General features: G+C 40.1%; 1 protein-coding gene across 2 annotated transcripts in view; it reads right to left on the bottom strand.

The window, feature by feature from the left end:
• Positions 1–531: 531 nt before the first annotated feature.
• The window catches only part of PJA2 (praja ring finger ubiquitin ligase 2), a 72,468-nt gene continuing 51,874 nt past the window's right edge, over positions 532–21,125 (bottom strand). For both annotated transcript variants that reach the window (XM_025292150.3, XM_006067394.4), the window contains 4 exons: positions 18,333–18,444; positions 6,692–6,806; positions 6,210–6,331; positions 532–3,656 (listed from right to left, as the gene is read on the bottom strand). In XM_025292150.3, coding sequence (XP_025147935.2) covers positions 3,531–3,656; positions 6,210–6,331; positions 6,692–6,806; positions 18,333–18,444 — 475 coding nt within the window. In that variant the 3' untranslated portion in view covers positions 532–3,530. The remainder of the gene's footprint in view (positions 3,657–6,209; positions 6,332–6,691; positions 6,807–18,332; positions 18,445–21,125) is intronic.

Genomic DNA, 21,125 nt, shown 5'->3' with positions numbered 1-21,125 from the left:
ATGTCAACATATACTAGTTGTAATGGTCATATGAGAATCACCTTGATGATGGCAATAATGCTTCTGGATCCTGCTTTAGTCAGACCACAGAACTGTGTCTAGTTCTAAGCAATGCATTATACATGAGAGACTGAAATAGTCAATGCCAGCTGGTCCAGAATAGGTATCATGCAAAATCTGAGAAAAGTATGAAGCCTGAGGGGAGACATGAAGAGGCGGCCACATAGAAGGAACAAGACCTTTCTGCCTAGCTTCACACGTGCTACCTGTAGGCGCATGTGGGCGACACTCCTGTGATGCTGAAATCCAGCCCTTGTGAGCGCGCAGAACGGCTCGCCCTCTGCAAGGCCACCAACCACTTCCGTACAGCCGAGTTCTCTTTTAGCCTCTTCCTTCTTGGATCACAGCAGAAGGACTATAAAATCACGTGCTCAGGCGCCTATTCCAGACTTCCTGTTAAGACCTGTGTTCTTTGCTATTAACACTAAATCCTCGAGGAGGTTACGTTATAGAAGTGATATGACTACACGATTAAATATTAGAAATGACCACTGAGTATATCCTGTTTATTGTTTATGATTTACACGAAAAATGATGGTCTGGGGTTGTAGAACAATAAACCAATCATTACATTTAGACCTGGGCTTTTGAAAAGCTTGCATTCCATTTTAACAGTTCACATATATTTAACAGCTTATATATAAATCCAGATCACAAATAATCTTAAAGACTTAGTTAGCTTAGAGATAAACAAGAAACACAAAAGAAAACCACATAGATTTACCTTTAAATATCAGCATTCATATTACAAGAAAGAAGAAAACGTTTAAAAAATAATAAAATTATTAGGTCACGTCACTTAACATAGAGAAATAAGAGAAACAATATTTTAATTAATACTAATACTTCTAATTTACCATCATATATTCTTTACTTATTCTAAATTTTTAAAATTTAGTTGCCTTGTCAGCCTCAGATTATATCAGCTTATTACAATGACAATTCTAAAACCTCAATTTTCTTTCTTACAGAATTTTTAAGCCAACTCTTACTGAACTTTTCTCCTTCACAGCAGATGTTTATAGATAGTAGGGAGCCAAGAATGAAGGGCGGAAACAGATGGAAAGCAAAAAGTACAACAGCTATCCTAAGTTCAGCTCTCAACACTGCTGGTTGAATTTGGAACCAAAACCTCTTAACAACTGGCAGATAATAGCTAAATCTTAATAGGCAAAGAAGAAATATTTTCTTTCTGACAGCTGCTATCTAGAAGAAAACCAAGGTCCCATTATACTGCCTAAATATAATGTGTGGCTTATTACAGAGAAAACCTGTAACAACGTCAGTTTAACCAGTAAGTGTCACAACTGATCATTATTACTTAAAGGAAACAAACAACAACAACAAAAATCACACTAACCACAAATTTCCACAATATACACATGAGAATTAACCTTAATCTGATTTGACCCCTGACACTAACTGATTATCAATGAAATATGGTATGGAAAGATCACGGAGTAGAAAACAAGCAAAGATTAGTTTATACAACAGTGACTATATACATCAGAAGGAAAACATGCTACCTAATGCAACATTAAGGCTGAATGTAAGCATTTCCAAAGTCACAGATGCCCCGAAGAACCTCTAAATTACAAAGTCACCACATTACATGCATGCAATGTTCAGTTTTGTTTTACCCATAAAAGGATACACAGTATTTTGCTGTAAATACCAGACACATTTACAATATATGCAAAAATTAGAATGCAAGTTTTGTGTTCCTTATATTTAAGCCTCAAATGTGCCAACAGTGAAAATTCATTTAAGAATGGAGAAAAGAAATGGAATATAAATACTCAGAGAAATTACACAAATAAAACGCAAACTTTGCATTTGGGAAGCCATATAAACATTCCTGTTTTAGTGTCCAAACTAAATTATCAATGTACTACTTTGATGGATGTACACTCACTATGTGCTTTACTATTTTACTTGCTCAAATGTGGCATTCTAAGACCCATCACCATTCTCCGGTCTTGGTATCTAAAGCATCCCTAAGTTAAATATCATGTCCACGTTGATATATACTTGCCTACTGGGTAGGACGACCTAAACAGAAAGCTGTGCAGTCTTAGTTTGGTTTCATAATTACAGAGATGACTCTGTGGTCAGGTTTCCCATTAAAAAAAAAAAAATGTGAGGAAAGCTGATTTCCTCTCTTGTGTAAAAGCTTGTGAACAGGTCTCTTTCAGAGGTTAAATTTGAGGTCAGCATCTTTCCTTTTATGGTAAGGAAATTAACACCAGAGCTGTGTTACCTGTTCAGTTCTGTTCACACAGTTACTAGGGAATCATACAATCTATTCCTTTTTCATCTACAGCTTCATTTGACACTATTTTAATTCTGGGTGAATAGTTTTACCAAAATATATTAGTGCAGATAAACAAAGGCTGATAATGTAATATGAATAATCTCTGTCCAGCAATACTTTAAAATAATAAATTGTAACACAGGAAGGTTTAGATATGTTGTAAAAAGGTGTGGTCAAATCTGTCCTGTACTCCATCAATTTGATGCTTTATACAAGATAGTACAATTAACTTTCTAGTTTTTTTAAGGATTCAGATTTTCCTTTGGGATACAACAGAATGAGTGTTTTAAAACCCTTCATACTTTTTTTTTCAGACTTTCCAAAATATTACAGAGTGAAAATCACCTTTAACTCTATCCAGTATTTATTACACAAATGTGCCATGAGTGTTCTGGACCTTCAAGTGTAACTTTAGACAAACAGAAGGATCTCGTAAGGCCATCTAAGTAGTCTCACTGCACCAAGCACCGACCACAGGAGATCAGTACTTTTCTTTACTAACTTTACTTTACACACATCCGCCAGTTCAAATATAATAATTTTCTACCTAACCATTTCAAGGAGACTACAATTAAGATATAAACATTTTGTGATACTCTAGCTAGAAGTTTTGTTTGGCATTCTAAAAAGTCTTAATTTGAAAGAATATATACCTTCTTACAAAACCACTCAGTATTACCAACCAAGAGGTTTTGATGAAGCAAAGGGACCAAAGAAAAAGCATGCTTTATAATTCCTTTTTATTTCCAACGAAACCCAATTTTACTACTGTCGTAATCGCAATCTTCACATTTGATGCAAATAGGAAAGCTTAATTATAATCACTTAGTGGCAGTACTCCAGACAAAATCAACAACGTGTGCCACACAGATGATTATTTCTTCTGGAGAGAATTAACTGATAAGCTTGACTTTACAATTAATAACATGTTAAACTAAAGAAAATGGATGCACTACTTCAACATTCAGCTTGAAAACGTTTAGTACTTTCTGCAAACCTAAACTTAAGTTTAGAAAGGTTAATATTCTCTTTCTAAACTATGGCATAGACTATATATAGCATTTTTAATATATTTATATATAATTATTTGCACATCGGATCAAGAAGGAATCTGCAGATTTACTTTGATAGACTGATCTCGCGCGAGTGGGAAGGCTTAGGGGGCCTCCGCAGCACGGCCACCTGCAGGGGGCGCGTCACGATCAGGCTCAGCGGAAGCAGCTGCGGGCGTCTCCATCACAGCGGGCGGGAAGTGACGGCGGCACACGGGGCAGGTCCCGGACTGGAGGGAGAAAAGCGGAGGGAGAGAAGAGCAAGTTCGCAGCCAACAAACGGAAAGGTCTGAATTGCTATGACGTATCAGAACAGTAGCATTATCCTAAAAAAGCCAAATACTGTAACAACAAATGAACGTCAACCCACAAATCAGAGAAGCAGAATTCTGAGGCCATTTCCCCTCATCCCAATCAGACTCGTGATTTCTTTGAGGGAACAAGGTCTCCTCATCAGTTCTGTATGTTATAGGTCACTCATCTTTCCTTTAGTGAGTATCACTGAGCATCTACCGTCCTCTCCACTGAGCACTGGGGCTACAAGGGCGAGCTAGGAGTCGCAGGGCACGTCCTCCCCTGAAGTGAATTATTATGACTCTATGAGAAACCAGAGACCTACTTAATTCACGTATTTATTACATCAAATCACCCCCCTAGGATCTTCCACATATATAGTAAAACCTCACTCTAGTGTGGTACAGATACGTCAAAGCAGATGGACTGCAGCCCTTCTTTATAAAGCCATATACTTCCTTTTCAGAAAGTTAAGAAGAGTTAGGTGCCTTCTGAATAATAAAACAAATCAATGAGGGAAGGTGGAACAGGGAAAGCAGTTAGACTGGGAGTGCATGATTTTAGGACCAATGGCAGATTACAGAGACTACCATCTGGCAATAGATAATCCCCTCACAAATCGTCTTTTTCCCAGAGATCTCCCCGATAGAAAACAGGTTCAAGAAATCATGCTGTTGAAGGTGACAAAGATATGTATCTTGGGAACCTTCTCCCCAGAGGCAAGGCTTCACACTATGCTGCTTCCTGACAGGAGAGAGACTAAAGAAACTATGACCTTGGGTTAAGGCAAAATCATTGACAATTCAAGACTGTACAACATAAGCAATATTTACAATTCAAGAACTTAATTCAGCAAACAGGTACTGTGCACTTGCCATAGAGATGGAGCCAAAGAGCAACATCTGAGAGTCAAATAGGAGTCCAGTCTCAGCCAAGCACATTGCAGCCGTGGAACCTTGCATGAGTGACAACTACCAGGAAATGAGAGTAAGGACACCAATATGCCCCCGAGTTGTTATCAGGATGAAGTGGGGAAACGCACATGTCCCATCCAGGAGTGACACACGGCAGGCACAGAGAACACGAGACCCTTCTTGAGGCTCTGATACTATTGTGGGCGTTTAAAGAAAGAGGGTGCTAAGAATAAAAAAGGTGGAATGGAAGCTGGACCTCCCTAGAACCTCTATTTTTACAGTGAGGGCATGATCACACCAGGCTAGGCATGAGTAAAGGTATAGAGGAGTAAATCTGAAGGACAGACTAGATCCCAGAAGGCCTTGAAAGCCTAGACAGAAACTTTAGATATTATAAAGGCATAATGAACACTTCTGCACTGGATCTGACAGATATTAACTAGAATTTTGACAGAGATGAAGTGGCAGTAGAAGGGGAGCAAGAACAAAACAAAAGAAAGGAAAGAAAAGGGAGGACGGAGAGGGTGGAAGTGAGAGAGAGGAGATCAAAGGAAACGGTCATGGAAGAGACAGAGAGCCGTATCCGTAAGAAATCAAGCTGGGAGAGCAATCTGGGAGCTTCTACTGAACTGCATGTAAATATCCCTTATGCAAGAATAGAGTTCATTGAGATTTAAAGAATACTTTTTAAAGTAATTCAAATATACTTAAAAATTATTGGGTAAACATTAAAAAACAGTATATAAAAATTGCATCAGAGGTACTTGGTAGGTTATTAAATATTTATCAAACCATTTTTACTTTACCTTTTAAATATTTTATTGAAGTGCAGTTGATTCAGAATGTTGTGTTAATTTCTACTATATGGCGAAGTGATTCAGCTATCTGTGTGTTCTTTCTCATATTCCTTTCCGTTAGGGTTTATCACGGGATATTGACTGACTACAGCTGCCTGTGCTGCACAGTAAGACCTTGTTTACCCTCATTTTTAGAGATACCATCTCATGTTAGCAGAATATCTGTACAATGTTACAGTACTCTGAGTAGTCCCAAAGACTTCCTGGCTTAAGATATTTTTGAAAACAACAGATTTCAGAGATACAATCAAAGATATAACTAGTTTTATCCTAACATCATTTTCTTACATTGTTTTTTAGAAAATGTTAGTGAGTTAAAGGGATTCCCTGATGGCTCAGATAGTAAAGAATGTGCCTGCAGTGCAGGAGAACCAGGTTCAATCCCTGGGTCAGGAAGATCCCCTGGAGAAGGAAATGGCAACCCACTCCAGTATTCTTGCCTGGGAAATCCTACGGATAGAGGAGCCTGGCAGGCTACAGTCCATGAGGTTACAGAGAGATGAATACGACTAAGGGACTCACACTTTAGTAAGGTAAAATAGCTTGATATTACCATTAATCTGTAATCATTAAAGGGTAACCAATTTTAAACACTAAATTAAAAAATATTTTGAGTACGTAGCTAAGTATAACAGGCTTAAAAAACACTATTATCATCATTAACTTGTAGAAGAAACCATTAAAATATTAATTCTAAAAAAGTAAACCTGCAACTCACCTTTTGTAGCCAAATTGAGACACAAGGTTTGTGAAAGAAATGGTGACAGGGTAACTCTGTTGCTATGTCATCCTTAATATACTCACTGCAGCAGATCGGACAGCACTGCTCCTGCCCAATAGCTGCAATCAAAGCATGTGACTCATCAATCCCACAAGGTTCAATTTTAACAAAACTGAAATCCAACACAGGAACTCATAAATGATAACTACAGAAGATGAAAGAACCAGCACTTGATCAGTTAATTGGCAAATGTATTTCTGCTTAATGCATGACAATTTGGAATTTAATAAAAACTGCTTTTGTAGAAAAGTTGACTGGAGAACATGTGTCCCAACCTATCACTTGAAAAATTTCTAAGTTTCACAGAAAATCTAATGAAAATGTCTGACCATATTTTTATCTTCTATGTGCACTGGTAACATACTTGAATATGCAACGTGTCGTCTGACACGTTTATTAGAGATAAACTTTGCTCTTACCAGTGTGATCCTCAAGAACAAGGGTCTCTGGAAGACCATCAATGCTCTCCTTACTGGCTGGTGGATTGGCCACTTCAACATCAACTGCAAGAGACTCTAAGTGTGCCAGGGCAGTCTGAAAATGGAAAGTCACAACACTTTGTTAGATACGCTTTTTAAGCAGCAATGAGAGCCATGTTTAAAGGTGTCATCTAAAATCACATCCAACATTACCCCTCTTCCTGTTGGTTTCTTTTGCTTTGATTCTGCACTGAACCAAAAATATCATAAACACAGGGAAAAAACCAAACAAACCTACTTCTCACAAGTACAACAAAAATCTATTTTGTCTCAATAACCATTTACTTGACTATCGTACTTATATTTTCAAAACAGTGGTTCTCTTCTAACTTGTGAGTTTCTGCGTGAGATCAATCACATGAAAGAAAGTAATATTTTGCACAGGTTCAACTTGTGAAAGTAAAATATGGCCAAGGTTACACGATGTTCAAGGCAGGGAAGCCAATACTGCGCCCCTGAATGGCAGCATCGACCCCTGGCATCGAGTCCGTGCACCCACGTTACCAGTTCACCAGCACTGGCACAGCTCGTTTTACCGTACCTGGCAGACACGGCATTTTTTACGAACCAAAGATTTCTGGCAGCCCTGCCTCAAACAAATCTATCAGTGCCCCTTTTTCCAACAGCATTTCTCATTTCATGTCTCTGTGTCACATTTTAGTAATTCTCACATTTCAAACTTTCTATCATCATCACCTTTGTTCTGATGATCTGGGATCAGTGAACTCTGCCGTTGCTGTGACTCACTGAAGGTAAGACAGTGGTCAGTGCTCCCAGCAATGAAGCACTCTCACATTCAGGTGCGTGCACTTCTTTAGCCATGCTGCTACCATACACGTAATACAGGATACCATAAACACAGCCTTATACATAGCACTGAGAGACCTGACGTTCATGTGACTCACTTCACTGTGGTGCTCGTGGCCTACATCTGTAACCTCAGCGAGATATGCCCGAACTCCCAGTTACCTGGGCTCTGAACTTTATTTAGGGACTCAAATGTCTGGGAAAAGTCACTATTCTAAGAATGACAGGAAGACCAGCAGATCATACGACCATCTAGCAGGAGTCAGCCTCATACTTTTGTGGCTTGATTAGCCCTTTTGATTACAATTAAATTACAACTGCAGACAGGACCTATATTCACAAGACCTAAAAGGTAGAAATAAACCAAATATCTACTGATGAATGAATGAACAAACTGGTTAGTAAAGGTTAAGTATATGGTCAAATTCAGAACACTCTGATACTGTAATATGGCAGTATATTAACCATTTTACTGAGTATTAAGGTTAGAGGGTAAGAGTATTAAAAATAAGGACACTACAATAACTTGCTAAAGAATACTCAATATACAAAGAGAAACTGGGACATCAAAAACCTAAAAGGGGAATAAAAGGGTAGAGCTTTTTGCATGCAACTGAAGTTGTTACCAGCAAAAATAAGCTATTAAGATGTCTTATGTAAACCTCACAGAAATCATAAAGCAAAAATCTACATTAGATTTTTGTGTAGATAATACATCTACATTATCTACACAAAAGATAATGAAAATCAAGTCACAAAGAAAACAACGGGAGAGGGAGAAAGGAACAAGGGAACTACAAAACAGCCAGACAATAATGGGTAAGAAAGAATTAGGAACTTCTTACCATTCTCCAATCAAAAGGATACAGTGGCAAAAGGAGAAAAAGACAACGACTCAACTCACCATATCCTACCTCTAAGAGACTCACTTCAGCTTTCAGGAAACACACAGGCTCAAAGTGAAGGGATGCAAAAAGACACTCTATTCAAGAGAAATCAAACAGCAGGGGCAGCTATACTTGTATTAGATAAAAGAAACTTTAAGCCAAAAACTGTAATAAGAGGTAAAGATGATTATTATATAAAGAATCAACTCATCAAGAGGATGTAACAATCATAAAAAATATGTACCAAATAACAGAGAACCTAAGCATAGTAAGCAAGTAAAAACAGATCTGAAGTGAGATTAGACAACAATAAGGGAGTATCAGGGGAGTTCAGTAACTCACTTTCAGCAACAGATACATTACTCAGACAAAACAAAAAGGAAACACTGGACTTGGACTCTACTTCAGGTAAAACAGACCTAACAGATAGATACAGAACATTTGGCAAAACAGCAGCAGAACACACATTCTTGGATGCACACGGGACATTCTTCAGGTTAGATCCTAGCTCAAAACAAGTCTTGACAAATTTGATAGACTGAAGTCACACCAGCTATCGTTTCTGACCAAAATGGCAAGAAATAAAAAACCAACAACAGGAAGAAACTGGAAAATTCATAACTATGTGGAAATTAAACAAAACACTTCTGAACAACCAATGGGTTGTTCACATGTTCAGTATGCCAAAACTTATAGGATGAAGCAAAACCAGATCTAAGAGGGAAGTTTATAATGAAAAAAGTCTACGTTGAAAAAAAAAGAGGAATTTTTCAGGCAACCTAACTTTACACATTAAAATTTGTATAGAACCACAAAAGACCTCGATCGTGAATAGCCAAAGCAAGGAACAAAGCTGAAGGCATCACATTTCCTGATACTATTAAACTATAGTGATTAAACAGTATGGAGCTGGGATAAATACAGACACATGTTAGTGGAGCAGAATCAAGAACCAGAAACAAACCCCGGAAAACACAAGACCTGATAAAGGAGCCAGGAATACTCAGGGGGAAAGGACAGTCTCCTCAATAAATGGTACCGGGAAGACTGAAAAATCACACACAGATGGATCATCACATGCATAAAACTGAACCCCTAAGAATAACTGATGCCTCTGAACTGTGGTACTGGAGAAGACTCTTGAGAGTACTGTGGACTGCAGGGAACTCAAACTAGTCCATCCTAAGGGAAATCAACCCTGAATATTCATTGGAAGGACCGACGCTGAAGCTGAAGCTCCAGTACTCTGGCCCCTGATGTGAAGGGCCGACTCACTGGAAAAGACCCCGATGCTGGGAAAGATTGAAGGTGGGAGAAGGGGACGCCAGAGGATGAGACGGTTGGATGGCATCATCGGCTCAATGGACATGAGTTTGAACAAGCTGTGGGAGATGATAAAAGACAGGGAAGCCTGGTGCACTACAGTCCATGGGGCTGTAAAAGGTCAGACACGACTCAGTGACTGAACAACAACCACCTTACACCACTCACAGAAAGTTAACCTGACACGGAATAAAGACTTACACCTAAGACCTGAAACAGTAAACTTCCAGTTATAAGACAAGTCAGTCCTGGGGATTCACGGTAGCAAACTGATTATAGGTGACAATATTGCATTATATACCTGAAATAAGGTAAGGGAGTAAATCTTAAATGCTCTCACAAGACAGAAACGGTAGTTATGTGAGCTGACGGAGGTTAACAACTCGACTGTGATAATCACTGCACAATATATAAGTGTATCAAATCAACATTCTGTACGCCTTGTATGCTTGTGTGCCACCTCGCTTCAGTCGTGTCAGACTCGGTGTGGCCCCATGGACTGCAGCCCGCCAGGCTCCTCTGTCCATGGGATTCTCCAGGCAAGGATACTGGAGTGGGCTGCCAGGCCCTCCTCCAGGGACCATCCTGACCCAGGGACTCTACCACTAGCACCACCTGGGAAGCCCTACGGTCCACCTGAAACGTACACAATGTTACGTGTCCATTATACCCCAATAGAGCTGCAACAGTGTGGTACATACAAACAGTGGAGTACAACGGAGCCTTGAAAAATAAGGGGATCCTGACACACGCCAAAGCAAGGGTGAGCACTGAAGGCATGATGCTTGGTGAAACAGGTCAACCACAGAAGGATAAATACTGTATCCCTGATACGAGGTAGCTAAAGTAGTAAAATCCATAGGACAGACAGGAGAATGAAGGCTGCCACAGAATGAGAAGAGGGATGTGGTTACTGTTTATGTTCTTAATGCCCCTTAACTATATACTTAAAAATGGTTAGAATGGTAAATTTCACATTATATGCCTGTTACCACAATACAAAATAAACTGGGCTTTCTAGGCAGAAACAGGATTCTGCCTGATGGTTCACACTGTGTCGCCTTGGATGGCAAGCACAGTCTTTTGTATACTCCTCATAACCTAGCCTAGGTACTTCAGCAACCATCTTTTCAAAAAGAATTTGAGAAGACTTACAACAGCATATAGGGCCAAACCACAGTCAGGACTGAAAAAGGAAAAAGCAAAGGAAGGTTTTTTGTAAAAGTTAATAAACACAGTTAATAACATTGAACCCCAAGTTTGACTCTGGATGTGCAGACAGACATTGCAAAAAGAAAAACAGTGTGCTGGAAATAGAATTATTGCCTCTCCGCTCCAAATTCACCTTTCATTTCCATTCTGTGAAAACAGGCCTTTTAAGTGTTCCTCCTTCGTCGTAGGCTCAGGCAATAGAGGGTGCTGGAGAGGCGGGGGGAAAGGACTGCTGCTTAGTTCCAGCGGGCTTGCCCCCGGCAGGGAGAAGACTTCCTGTTTCTACCCCTACCTCGGCCTCTGCACCACAGGGCTTCTGCCCTGGCTCCTCTAGGGAGAGGCTTCCTAGCACCTGGCTCCTGAAGCACACGCACTCTCCCCAGTGCCTCACAGCTGCAGGGGAGGTGCCTGCAGCCTCCCCTGGCACTCATCTTGGTGGTTTTATAGTAGGAGTGCTTCCCTGGGAACAGCTTCTCCAGCACTCCAAAGCCAGATTTTTGCCAAAAACCAGAGGGCAGATCTCCAGCAAGTTCTGCCAGCCTAGCTGTACAAACACTTGTCGAAGAACCACGGCTGTGTCCTTTTCAACACCATCTGGATCTTAACCCTGCAGGCAGAGTGGTAGAGTGCTTCATCTCAGCCCTAAGGCTATCCCTTAAATCTGCTATTCCTATATTCTTCAGAATTCACTTTACTCGGGCCTCCCACGTGGCACAGTGGTAAACAATCTGCCAGCCAATGGAGAAGTGGGTTCGATCCCTGGGTCAGGAAGATTCCCTGGAGAAGGGAAGGGCAACCCACTCCATTATTCTTGCCTGGGAAACTGCATGGACGGAGGAGCCTGGCGGGCTGCAGTCCATGGGGTCACACAGCGTCAGAAACAAGTACGCACACATGCAGCCTAACTGCAGTTCGTAATTCTTATCCTACTCAAATTACTGTTTTCTTTCTTGTGACTGAGCCCAGACTGACACAGAACTGGCATCAGGCGCGATCCCATGAAGGAAGAATGGGACTGGTGTGGCGGGATCTTTCTGCTTGAGCTCAGTGCTGAGAGCCTTACCAACTGGAGTGGGATGCTCTCAAGGCACAGGCTGCAGTGGCATCAGAACTAAACTATCTGGTGGCATGCAACCACATGCCAACCAAAGCACGTGTGGGGAACCCAGCTGTCCGCCCCCCCTGACCTCATGGCAGTAACAGTGACTGTAAGGACTGTGGCGTGTGACAGACCCTTCTGAGTGCCCCTGCTGACAAGGGGAAAAGGGCAACCTGAGCCCACTAGCTTTCAGAGGGAAGCACAGTATGAGAACCAGAGTGTGCCCATGACAGCCCTGGAAAAAATCTCTCATGTCTAAAAATCAAGCATACATTTTAAGTTAATTCTAAGTCTTGTCAAGTTTCTCAAAAATTATACCACTAACTGGTTAAGAAACAGGATTCTAAAACTCAGAATGAGGATATGTGGTTGAATTCAGATGTAACTGTTTTGAATCCCCATGTCACTCTTGAGTCTCCTTTACCAGCAGGAGCAACTGACCATCCACAAGCCACTTTCCTCTACTTGAACATCCTGTAGAAGGATAACTGCGTACAGGGCCCACATCTCTTAGTACTTCTATCCCCAACAGTAAAGCTACCAGAAGACCACAGCAGCCAGGAAAGGCAAGATGACTGAGGACACGAGACTCCTGAGAGCTGTAGGCGTGGGTCCCACCACCAAGTAAAGAATCCTAACCAGGCAGATCCCTGCTGAAGACAGGGAGAATAAGGGAAAAGGACACTGCAGTTGTCAATTACAGCCTATGACCAAACACAAAAACGAGGACCAGCGGCTCTGCAGGCACTCCATCTGCTTGGTGTATGTTTATGTTTATCTGCGTCTAACCATTTTTTCCATCTTTCCCATTTTTATTTTATACAGCAGTCAACTTTACAGTTTAATTTTTATGTAAAAGAACATTAGGTATGACTGACTTAACCTGTGGAGTCATTAACATAGCCAGCAATGAATGCAATGACTCTTAGGGCTCTTTATCTGCTCATCGGGGGAAAGGGTGAAAACTTCTGTTGTATCTTGTTAGACAGAAACATAACTCTTGTGTACTGGATGGGAGTCCAAATGTTTGTTGAAAGGGGTATACAGAATCCAAGCAGTCAAAGATATATGGACTGCTCCAATGACCAATGATCATTTCTCACATCTAAATTCACTTCTTTAATAAGCTCTGTGAAAATGGATTTGGGCCATTTAAATATTTTCCCTCCTGACAGCTATCATGACGTCAAGCTTTGTTCACAGAGACTGCCGAAGAGATGCAGCAGCAGGGAAAGGACTTTGCTGCTGATCCTCGTGAGAAGCCACCCAGCTTCCGCGGCACAAACAGCCTTCTGCAGCCGCAGGCTCCTGCAGTGCACACAGCTGCTCTAGCACCCAGCTCTTGCAGGGCACGCGGCCACTAGGCTCCCCAGCCCCCACCGCAGACTCAGCGCTCCAGTCAGACATCACCCTCCAGGGCTGATCTTCCCCAAGTTCTGCCAGCCGAGGACTGCAGTGACTTCTCTGCTATTCACTGAGCCACAGCTGTGCCATCTGCACCAAGGTGTGGATCCCAGCCACGGAGCAAAGTGCCAGCTCTTCCTTAGGTGGTCCTGGGTGGTGGCTGCCCCTTGTGCGTGCTTTTTCTATATTCTGTAGAACGATCTTTGTTACTAAACACTCCCTTTTCATTCTAATCCCTTGTTACAGTGGTTTTTACATATATTGAAATTTCAGGTATTTCTTAGCACTACAAACTGCAGTCATCAGAAAGGAATAATGAACCCAGTGACACAAACATGTATTAAAGCATAGTTAACCTGGAATAACCTCCCCAAATCGATCTTCCTATAAATAGAATCCCTTCTTTTCGGTTATGTGTAGCACAGATGAGCTCTCTTTATATTAAAACTTTCCCATAAAGAGATGGGGAAATGGAAAGTAAGAGCCTGTTACTTGTCCCTTCTTTCTCATGAGTAACTACAGCGGCAATCATGAATGTCCTTCAATTCCCTATGTACTTCTCAAGGTAAACTCTGTAAGAACTCATCTGTAAATTTCAATGTATGTAAAAATTATTTATTGTCTTGGCAGTTACATGTATTTAAGATGATCTGGGGTCACTTATAAGCAACAAGTGCAAGAAAGACCACTTTACAGCCACTGCTACGAAAATCCATAAAAATCTGTCTACACCTTAGTACAATATATATTCAAATGTTAGTCCAAGTGTCAGAAACGCAACTAGATGGCCTAAACAGCCTTAAAGCAGCACAATCCTTTGTCAGCACAGAATCTAGTTTCTAAAGAATAAAATAATTAAGCTTTTAAAGAATGGAGACTTATACCAAATGATTTATTATGGACTTTGAATGACCACTAATTCCAGATTAGTGATTACCACTAATTCATGATGTTAGATGATTACCACTTGGCTGGCTGATCATCTGAAGGCATCTTTGAATACAGCCATTTACTGAGAGCTTATGACGATACCAGGTACTTTGCTAAGTGCAAAACTTTGTTTTTCCCATTTTGTAGATGAGGACCTACAACTTAAAGAGGTTAAGTCAACTATCCAAGGTCACACTGACTAAAAGAGTCACTCTAACTCAAAAGTCTCTGTGTTTATCTCATCTACCACCTTTCTAAGGCCTACACCCCAGTGTATATGAAGTGCTCTGTAAATATGTGAGGATTTTCCTCAGGGCTTATGGGTATGGAGAGTCTTAAAAGACCAAATTTCCATTAACTTTCTTATGTAATCTTTCTTCAAAGGAATCTGCCTAACAATGCACCTCCAATCACAGTATCATGCTGGCTCTCCTACTCTACATTCCTTTTTTATACTCACCTTTTTTTCCACTTTATAAATAAAAGCATACTTCTTTCCCATTCAGAGGGGCAATCTGAAATACTGGGGTCAAACTGAACTATAACGACTGAATAACAAACCTTTGTGGAGGACTTCCAATTTTCCACTTTCAAAAAAAAAACTGAAGGAGGCTCTCAACAAGTTTTGGGGATTTTGGCAAATATCTCAGAAGAATTCAGTGACAATGCTATGATAAACTCCTTCCATCCCTACCAATTGATTTATCTGAATAAGGTTTCTCAACCTTCATTCATAAAGACGAAAAGCAGAAATAAAGTTCATGCTGACTTATGTCTCACTCTATAAATAAATTCATTCAATCAGGAAGGAAAAAAAAGCCTCCATGTCATTAAGAGATGCATTTCTAATGAAAGTTTACTTTATGTTTAAGTAATTATATATAAAATTTGTATGTAAGTTTGTTCTTGATCAATAGATACCACAAACAACTTTAACTCAATCTACACCAGTTTTTTTTTTTTACATTTAAATTCCTGAAGATATTTTTACTGCAAACTGGTATAATAGGTTAAATAATATTACTTAGGTTTTATGCTAAAAGTCTTTAGATGTCCATGTCAAGATGTACAAAGGAATGCTTAAATTTTGGGGACACCAAGTAAAAAGTTTTAATACCACTGTTTCAAACAGTTAAAAGTCTTAAGTATTTTGCCCTATGTCTCACTCAAATCTGAGAAAGATATGAGGCAAATGTTTATTGCCAATGTATTAACCAATAGCTACTACGCAAAAAGAAAGGTCAGTCTAGTATTGGAAAAATAACAGAAATGAAAACAACCACTGCTAAAAAGAGACAGGGTTGCTAAGAAACAAAAACAAAAGCAAAGCACTCAGTTTGCTTGTTATTCATACTTGTTTTTCACTTATTTACAAAATGTTAATGTTAAACCTAAAAGGAAAAATCCTCCATTATACATTATATCAGTTCATTTTTCAAAATGATTAAGTAAGTGCACGCTAGACCTAGGAAAGTAGAGATTTCTCGAGACTGACAGGAAGAAGGAAGTGTGCTGGTTCTCTAGGAGTGAAACATGTCTCAGTCAACTCCAAATAAAACAAAGCTGAGCACTCAATCTGAAGAAGCGGTTATGCTGTCGGGAGAAGGGAGACACTTAACGCCGTTAATCTGAATGAACCAGGAGGACGGATGGGTAAGAACAACTGAGAGTGTGCAGCCACGGGGCTTCCCTGAAAGCAGAGGGTGGCAGTGAAAGAGTCTATGCTCCCTGGGCGTGCGATGCTCTTTCCTGCCTCGTGTCTTTGCTGTGCAGCTACTGCCTTTACCCAGCACGACCCTCGTGACAGGCCTCTCTGGCTCTTCTTTCAAGATGCCAAACATCACATTTCTCATTAATAACAAATAATAAAGTTTTTAATTTTCAAAACTACTTTCTAAAGATATTACCACATTGTAGGAGATCATAAACCACTAGCATAATGGGAAAAAACTATCTAAGCACTGCAAAACCAGACTCCAATACTGATGTATTCCATGTGGTCACTTAAAATTTGTTTAACTCAACGAAGTTAGTAATCTTTACATATTCTATTTCTGATGCAGGTTATCATGCTGTGCCAGTGTTTTCGTGTCAGAATTTGGCAAGGCAAGTTATATAACCTGGGAAAAGTCCTAAGAATATATAATTCTGTCTCATGATGTTCTAACTTTTCTTCTAGTGTAGAGTATTTCCCCCCTCTTCCAGTTTTACTGCAATATAATTGATATACAGTACCATGTAAATTTGATGTATATAGCATGATGATTTGACAGAGATAACATTATGAAACCATTATCTCAACAAGTCTAGTCAACACCCATCATCTCAATAGATGAAAAATTAAAGAAACAGAAAAAAATTATTTCCTTATGAGAAATCTCAAGATTTACCCTCTTAACAATTTTCACATATAATGTCAGTATAAGCAGTGCTAACTACATTTATCATGTTGTACATCACATCTCCAGTAGTCATTTATTGTGTGCTGCTGCTGCTGCTGCTAACTCACTTCAGTCGTGTCCAACTCTGTGCGACCCCATAGATGGCAGCCCACCAGGCTCCCCAGTCCCTGGGATTCTCCAGGCAAGAACACTGGAGTGGGTTGCCATTTCCTTCTCCAATGCATGAAGGTGAAAAGTGAAAGTGACGTCGCTCAGTTGTGTCCGACTCTTAGCGACCCCATGGACTGCACCCCACCAGACTCCTCCGTCCACGGGATTTTCCAGGCAAGAGTACTGAAGTGGGGTGCTACTGCCTTCTCCACATTTATTGTGTAACTAGGAATTTATGGTTCTGACTGCCTTCATCCAATTCCTGCTTCCCCACAACCCCTAGCCTCTAGTAACCACAAACCTCATCTCTTTTCCTGAGTTTGTTTTCAATGTATAACTGACCTAAACAGTGTATTAGTTCATTAGTACACTACCAACATAGTGATTGGGTATTTCTATACATTTCAAAATGATCACCACGATACACAGTACTTCTCCTATAATCACTTTGAGAAAAACATACACTATAAAGAGTAACTAAGAGCAATGATCTCCGTGGAAGGTGACACACACCTCAGTGACGCCAAAGCAGAGGGAACCTGGGTGTGCACGTGCGTGTGTGCGTGCGTGCGCAGGTGAACAGGTCTGTCTCTATTCCCTACTTTACAAATCTAGTCTCATGGGGTTTCAAGATAAGATACCATTACAGTGTTCCTGAAAGTCCTCTCATTCCTTTTCGTTCTTTTACTTTTGACTCATTCGTGCTACTACCTTTCCTCCACTGGAAATCACCATGGAGACAGTGATTAAAAGACTTCTTAACAACGACATTGACTGGTGCAATGCAAGTTCCCAAACATGAAAAAGCTTGGGCTTTCAACCACAGGCAAATACAATTTTGAAGAGCTGTTTGTGTTTTGGTCAAACAAGGCAAAGAAGGCAAGACAAAGAGGCACCCAGTGTGCATGTGTGTGAACCTGTGCACGTGTGTGGGGATGAGGGGGAGTAAATTTTCCAACTGCATTAAGCAGCTAGATAGATTCAGAAGTCATACGAACCAAAAAAGGGAAGTAATTTGAAGTGTATCTTTAGATATCTTTAATTTCATTTAACAAATATACCTGTATGTGTATAAAAAATATTCAGATTCACAGACCTGTATAATTCAATAGAAGAAGTATATTTCCTAAATGTAAACAAAACAAATACTATATTCTGCAGTAGATACTGGAAAATACTGTAATTTCAGGCAAATGGGCAGGATGTCAAGTATAATTTATATACACACACTGAACCACTACTCAGTAATTGTTATTATATTGGCAAGAAAATTATTCACCTTTTCTTGAAAGCAGTTTAGTAAAATCTTTAATTTTTATCACTGTGCATCCCACCCACCATGTATGGGTACCGGAGCACTAAAATACCTCCATAGCCTGGGCTAAGCGCTCTTCCAGCGCCATGTAAGTGAGGAACTGAGGATCCACGTAAGAAATAGCTTCAGCAACTCCGAGTCCATCTGCGAAGCCATCAAACAAGCTGGGGGAAAAAAAAGTACGACCGTGATTTGGGAAATCTTTATGGTGAAGACATAATTATACACTAGCATACTGACAAGCCAATAAACACACAAGCAGAAACCTGAAAATATTTTAATATAACCTTACGGGGTGAGGGGCGAGAAGAACCCAACAGGAAATTAAATGCTAGGTGTAAGGAGTTAAGATACCATTCCCATCCCTAACAGGCTGCCACACTCACTGCACAAAGTTTGTAAGAAAATTCTCTGCTGTTTCTAGTTCTAGTTCTGGGAACCGTGTATGGCTGGGATAAAGGTAATACTTTTTATCTACTAATTCTTTCCCATGTCTTTCCCCTTTATTTTGGTTTCCAATTTGAATTTTGGTGAGAACATGTTAAGAATTACTCCATCTATTTTAATTCTATCATTGGTCAAAGCCTCTTTTCTTCTCTTACCTTGTACTGCTTAATCATTCTGGCTTAAGAATACTTTATTTTCTCAAGTTTTTCTCATTAATTTCTCTTCTATTTTTCTAAGGACTAGGGTTTCTCCCTTACCATTCAGTTTGAAAAAGATCTGAGCTCTTAACTGCTCACATCTATTACTCTGAAGGTTGTAAGCCACTTGAAGAAAATGTTACGTCTTAATCTGGTTCTCATCTGCTCCCCTCCACCTTTATATATACACAGATTCCTCCCTTTCCTCTAGTTCTTGGAAATACTAAATACTTCAAGATTCAGAAAACGTACGATATCCTCAGTCATCTTTCTAAATCTTGTTCCGCTGGAATTCCATCCCTTCGATTATCCTTTCTGCAGATAATTCCTAAGCCTCTACCTAATTCCAAACTCTCTCTTGAGTTCTTGCCCTATATTTTTAGTTTTCTGTGGGGCACTTTACCTCAATGAACTCCTACCACCTCGAATTCAACATCTCCAAAACTGGGCTTATTTTGTCTAGTTAGGAAAAGCTTCTGCTGCCGCCACACTCCTATCAGAAACTGAATATCACACTCAGTAACACCCAGTGACTTACGCTAGCTCAGAACAGTTATGATGTGCCTCCACTCAAATGACAAATCTATATCAAATATCTAAAGTATTTCTATGAAGAATGTATTAAAGCTTGGTAGTATCTAGAAATCACCAGACATCATATGGTACAAAAGGAATGGGCATTTTCATACAATCACAGATTTTAGAATTAGAATTAAAACTTAGATTACTGAATCCAACCTTCTTTGCACTATTAACTCCTTCATCTATCAGTGAGATATAGGGCAGAGAGGAAGACTCTTGGGAGTCAGACAGGAATTTAATGTCACATTTAACTGAATTATTGTTAAACAATATGAAATTTTTATTGGGTTGTTACTGTTTATCTATAAAACAAATTAGATGAGTAAATGCACACAGGTGCTATGCAGAGATGGCACCAGATTAGGCATTCAAGAAACAGCAGAACCACTTCCTCCATGCAAGAAACACACTGCTTTCTAAGCAGGTGCATGTGGTATAGGAGAACCCTCATTAGAAGTTTGAAATATATGAATTAAGTGCTCTAGTTCTGCCTGCTGAAGCAACACAAACTATGTCCCTTTTCCTCTTTCAAGTGATGAGAATCAATTATCCCCTAATAATTCTTTTCTTGTCTAAGCTAAACAAATCTAGACACTCAGGGCATAATTTGGTTGTAATCTGGTAACTGAAGAACGATCAGTGAACATTAAAAATTCCAGTATTGTTTACTTGGTAAACACCATGGTAACAACTGCCTCAGATAAGAAGCACCAAGGACATTAAAACAAGTAGTTTGAGAGGAAACAGGTTATCTTCCCACTCAATGCTTATTTAATTATAAAGGTGAAAATGGTGATGAACTCTGAGAGACAGTACCTTCACCAAGTGATCAGAATTAATGTCATGATGGGACAATTCAACACCATGTGCCTTCTGACATGCACCGAGAACAGAACCCTGCTCCTATGGTCTGCCTGCTAACGCCATGCCACTCACATCTAACCACGCCATCAGACAGAGGACAGAACCCTGCTCCTATGGTCTACCTGCTAATGCCGTGCAAACTCACACCTAACTATGTCATCAGACAAAATAAACCTAAGAGTCATTGCCGGAGTCCAGCTCCAGCAGTCAGGGAATCAGCCTGAAGGGATGAGCAGCATTGGCGAAGAATTAGCCTCTGACTCGAGGTATGGGGCTACATGTTTATTTCAAGCATCAAGTCTTCTTTTATACTTTGACAAAAGCATTAGGTCAGAGGTTTGACACTTTCAGTTCCACCTCACCCAGATTTATTGTCTCATTGTTGCCCTTCAAACCGAGTTCCTGCTTCAGCGATTCTCAGAAGGGTGTTTACTTGTGATTACATTGTAACACGTGCTTACCTCTGGGCTGCACACCACATCCCTCAGTTTATTTCTTATCTTTCTAAATCCTGCTTGCCCCTAGTATCCTAAGCTCACTATCTCCTAAAAAGGCTTCTAGCTATTCTTAATTATTCTTAAACCCTAAACTCAGCAAACTTCCTTTGCCATAAACATTCCCCTCACAAACAGGTCTCAGATAACAATCCTTCCCATGGCCTCAAGCTGCGGCCTACGTGCTCAACCTGGAACATTCTTTGTAAAGATCCTTGAACAAATGTCAATGGTTACTTTATAGATTATTTTCTGGGCACA

The sequence above is a fragment of the Bubalus bubalis genome, chromosome 9, assembly GCF_019923935.1.
Source record: "Bubalus bubalis isolate 160015118507 breed Murrah chromosome 9, NDDB_SH_1, whole genome shotgun sequence".
In the NCBI taxonomy this organism is placed as follows: domain Eukaryota; kingdom Metazoa; phylum Chordata; class Mammalia; order Artiodactyla; family Bovidae; genus Bubalus; species Bubalus bubalis.
This window is presented reverse-complemented; position numbering and strand designations above follow the sequence as displayed.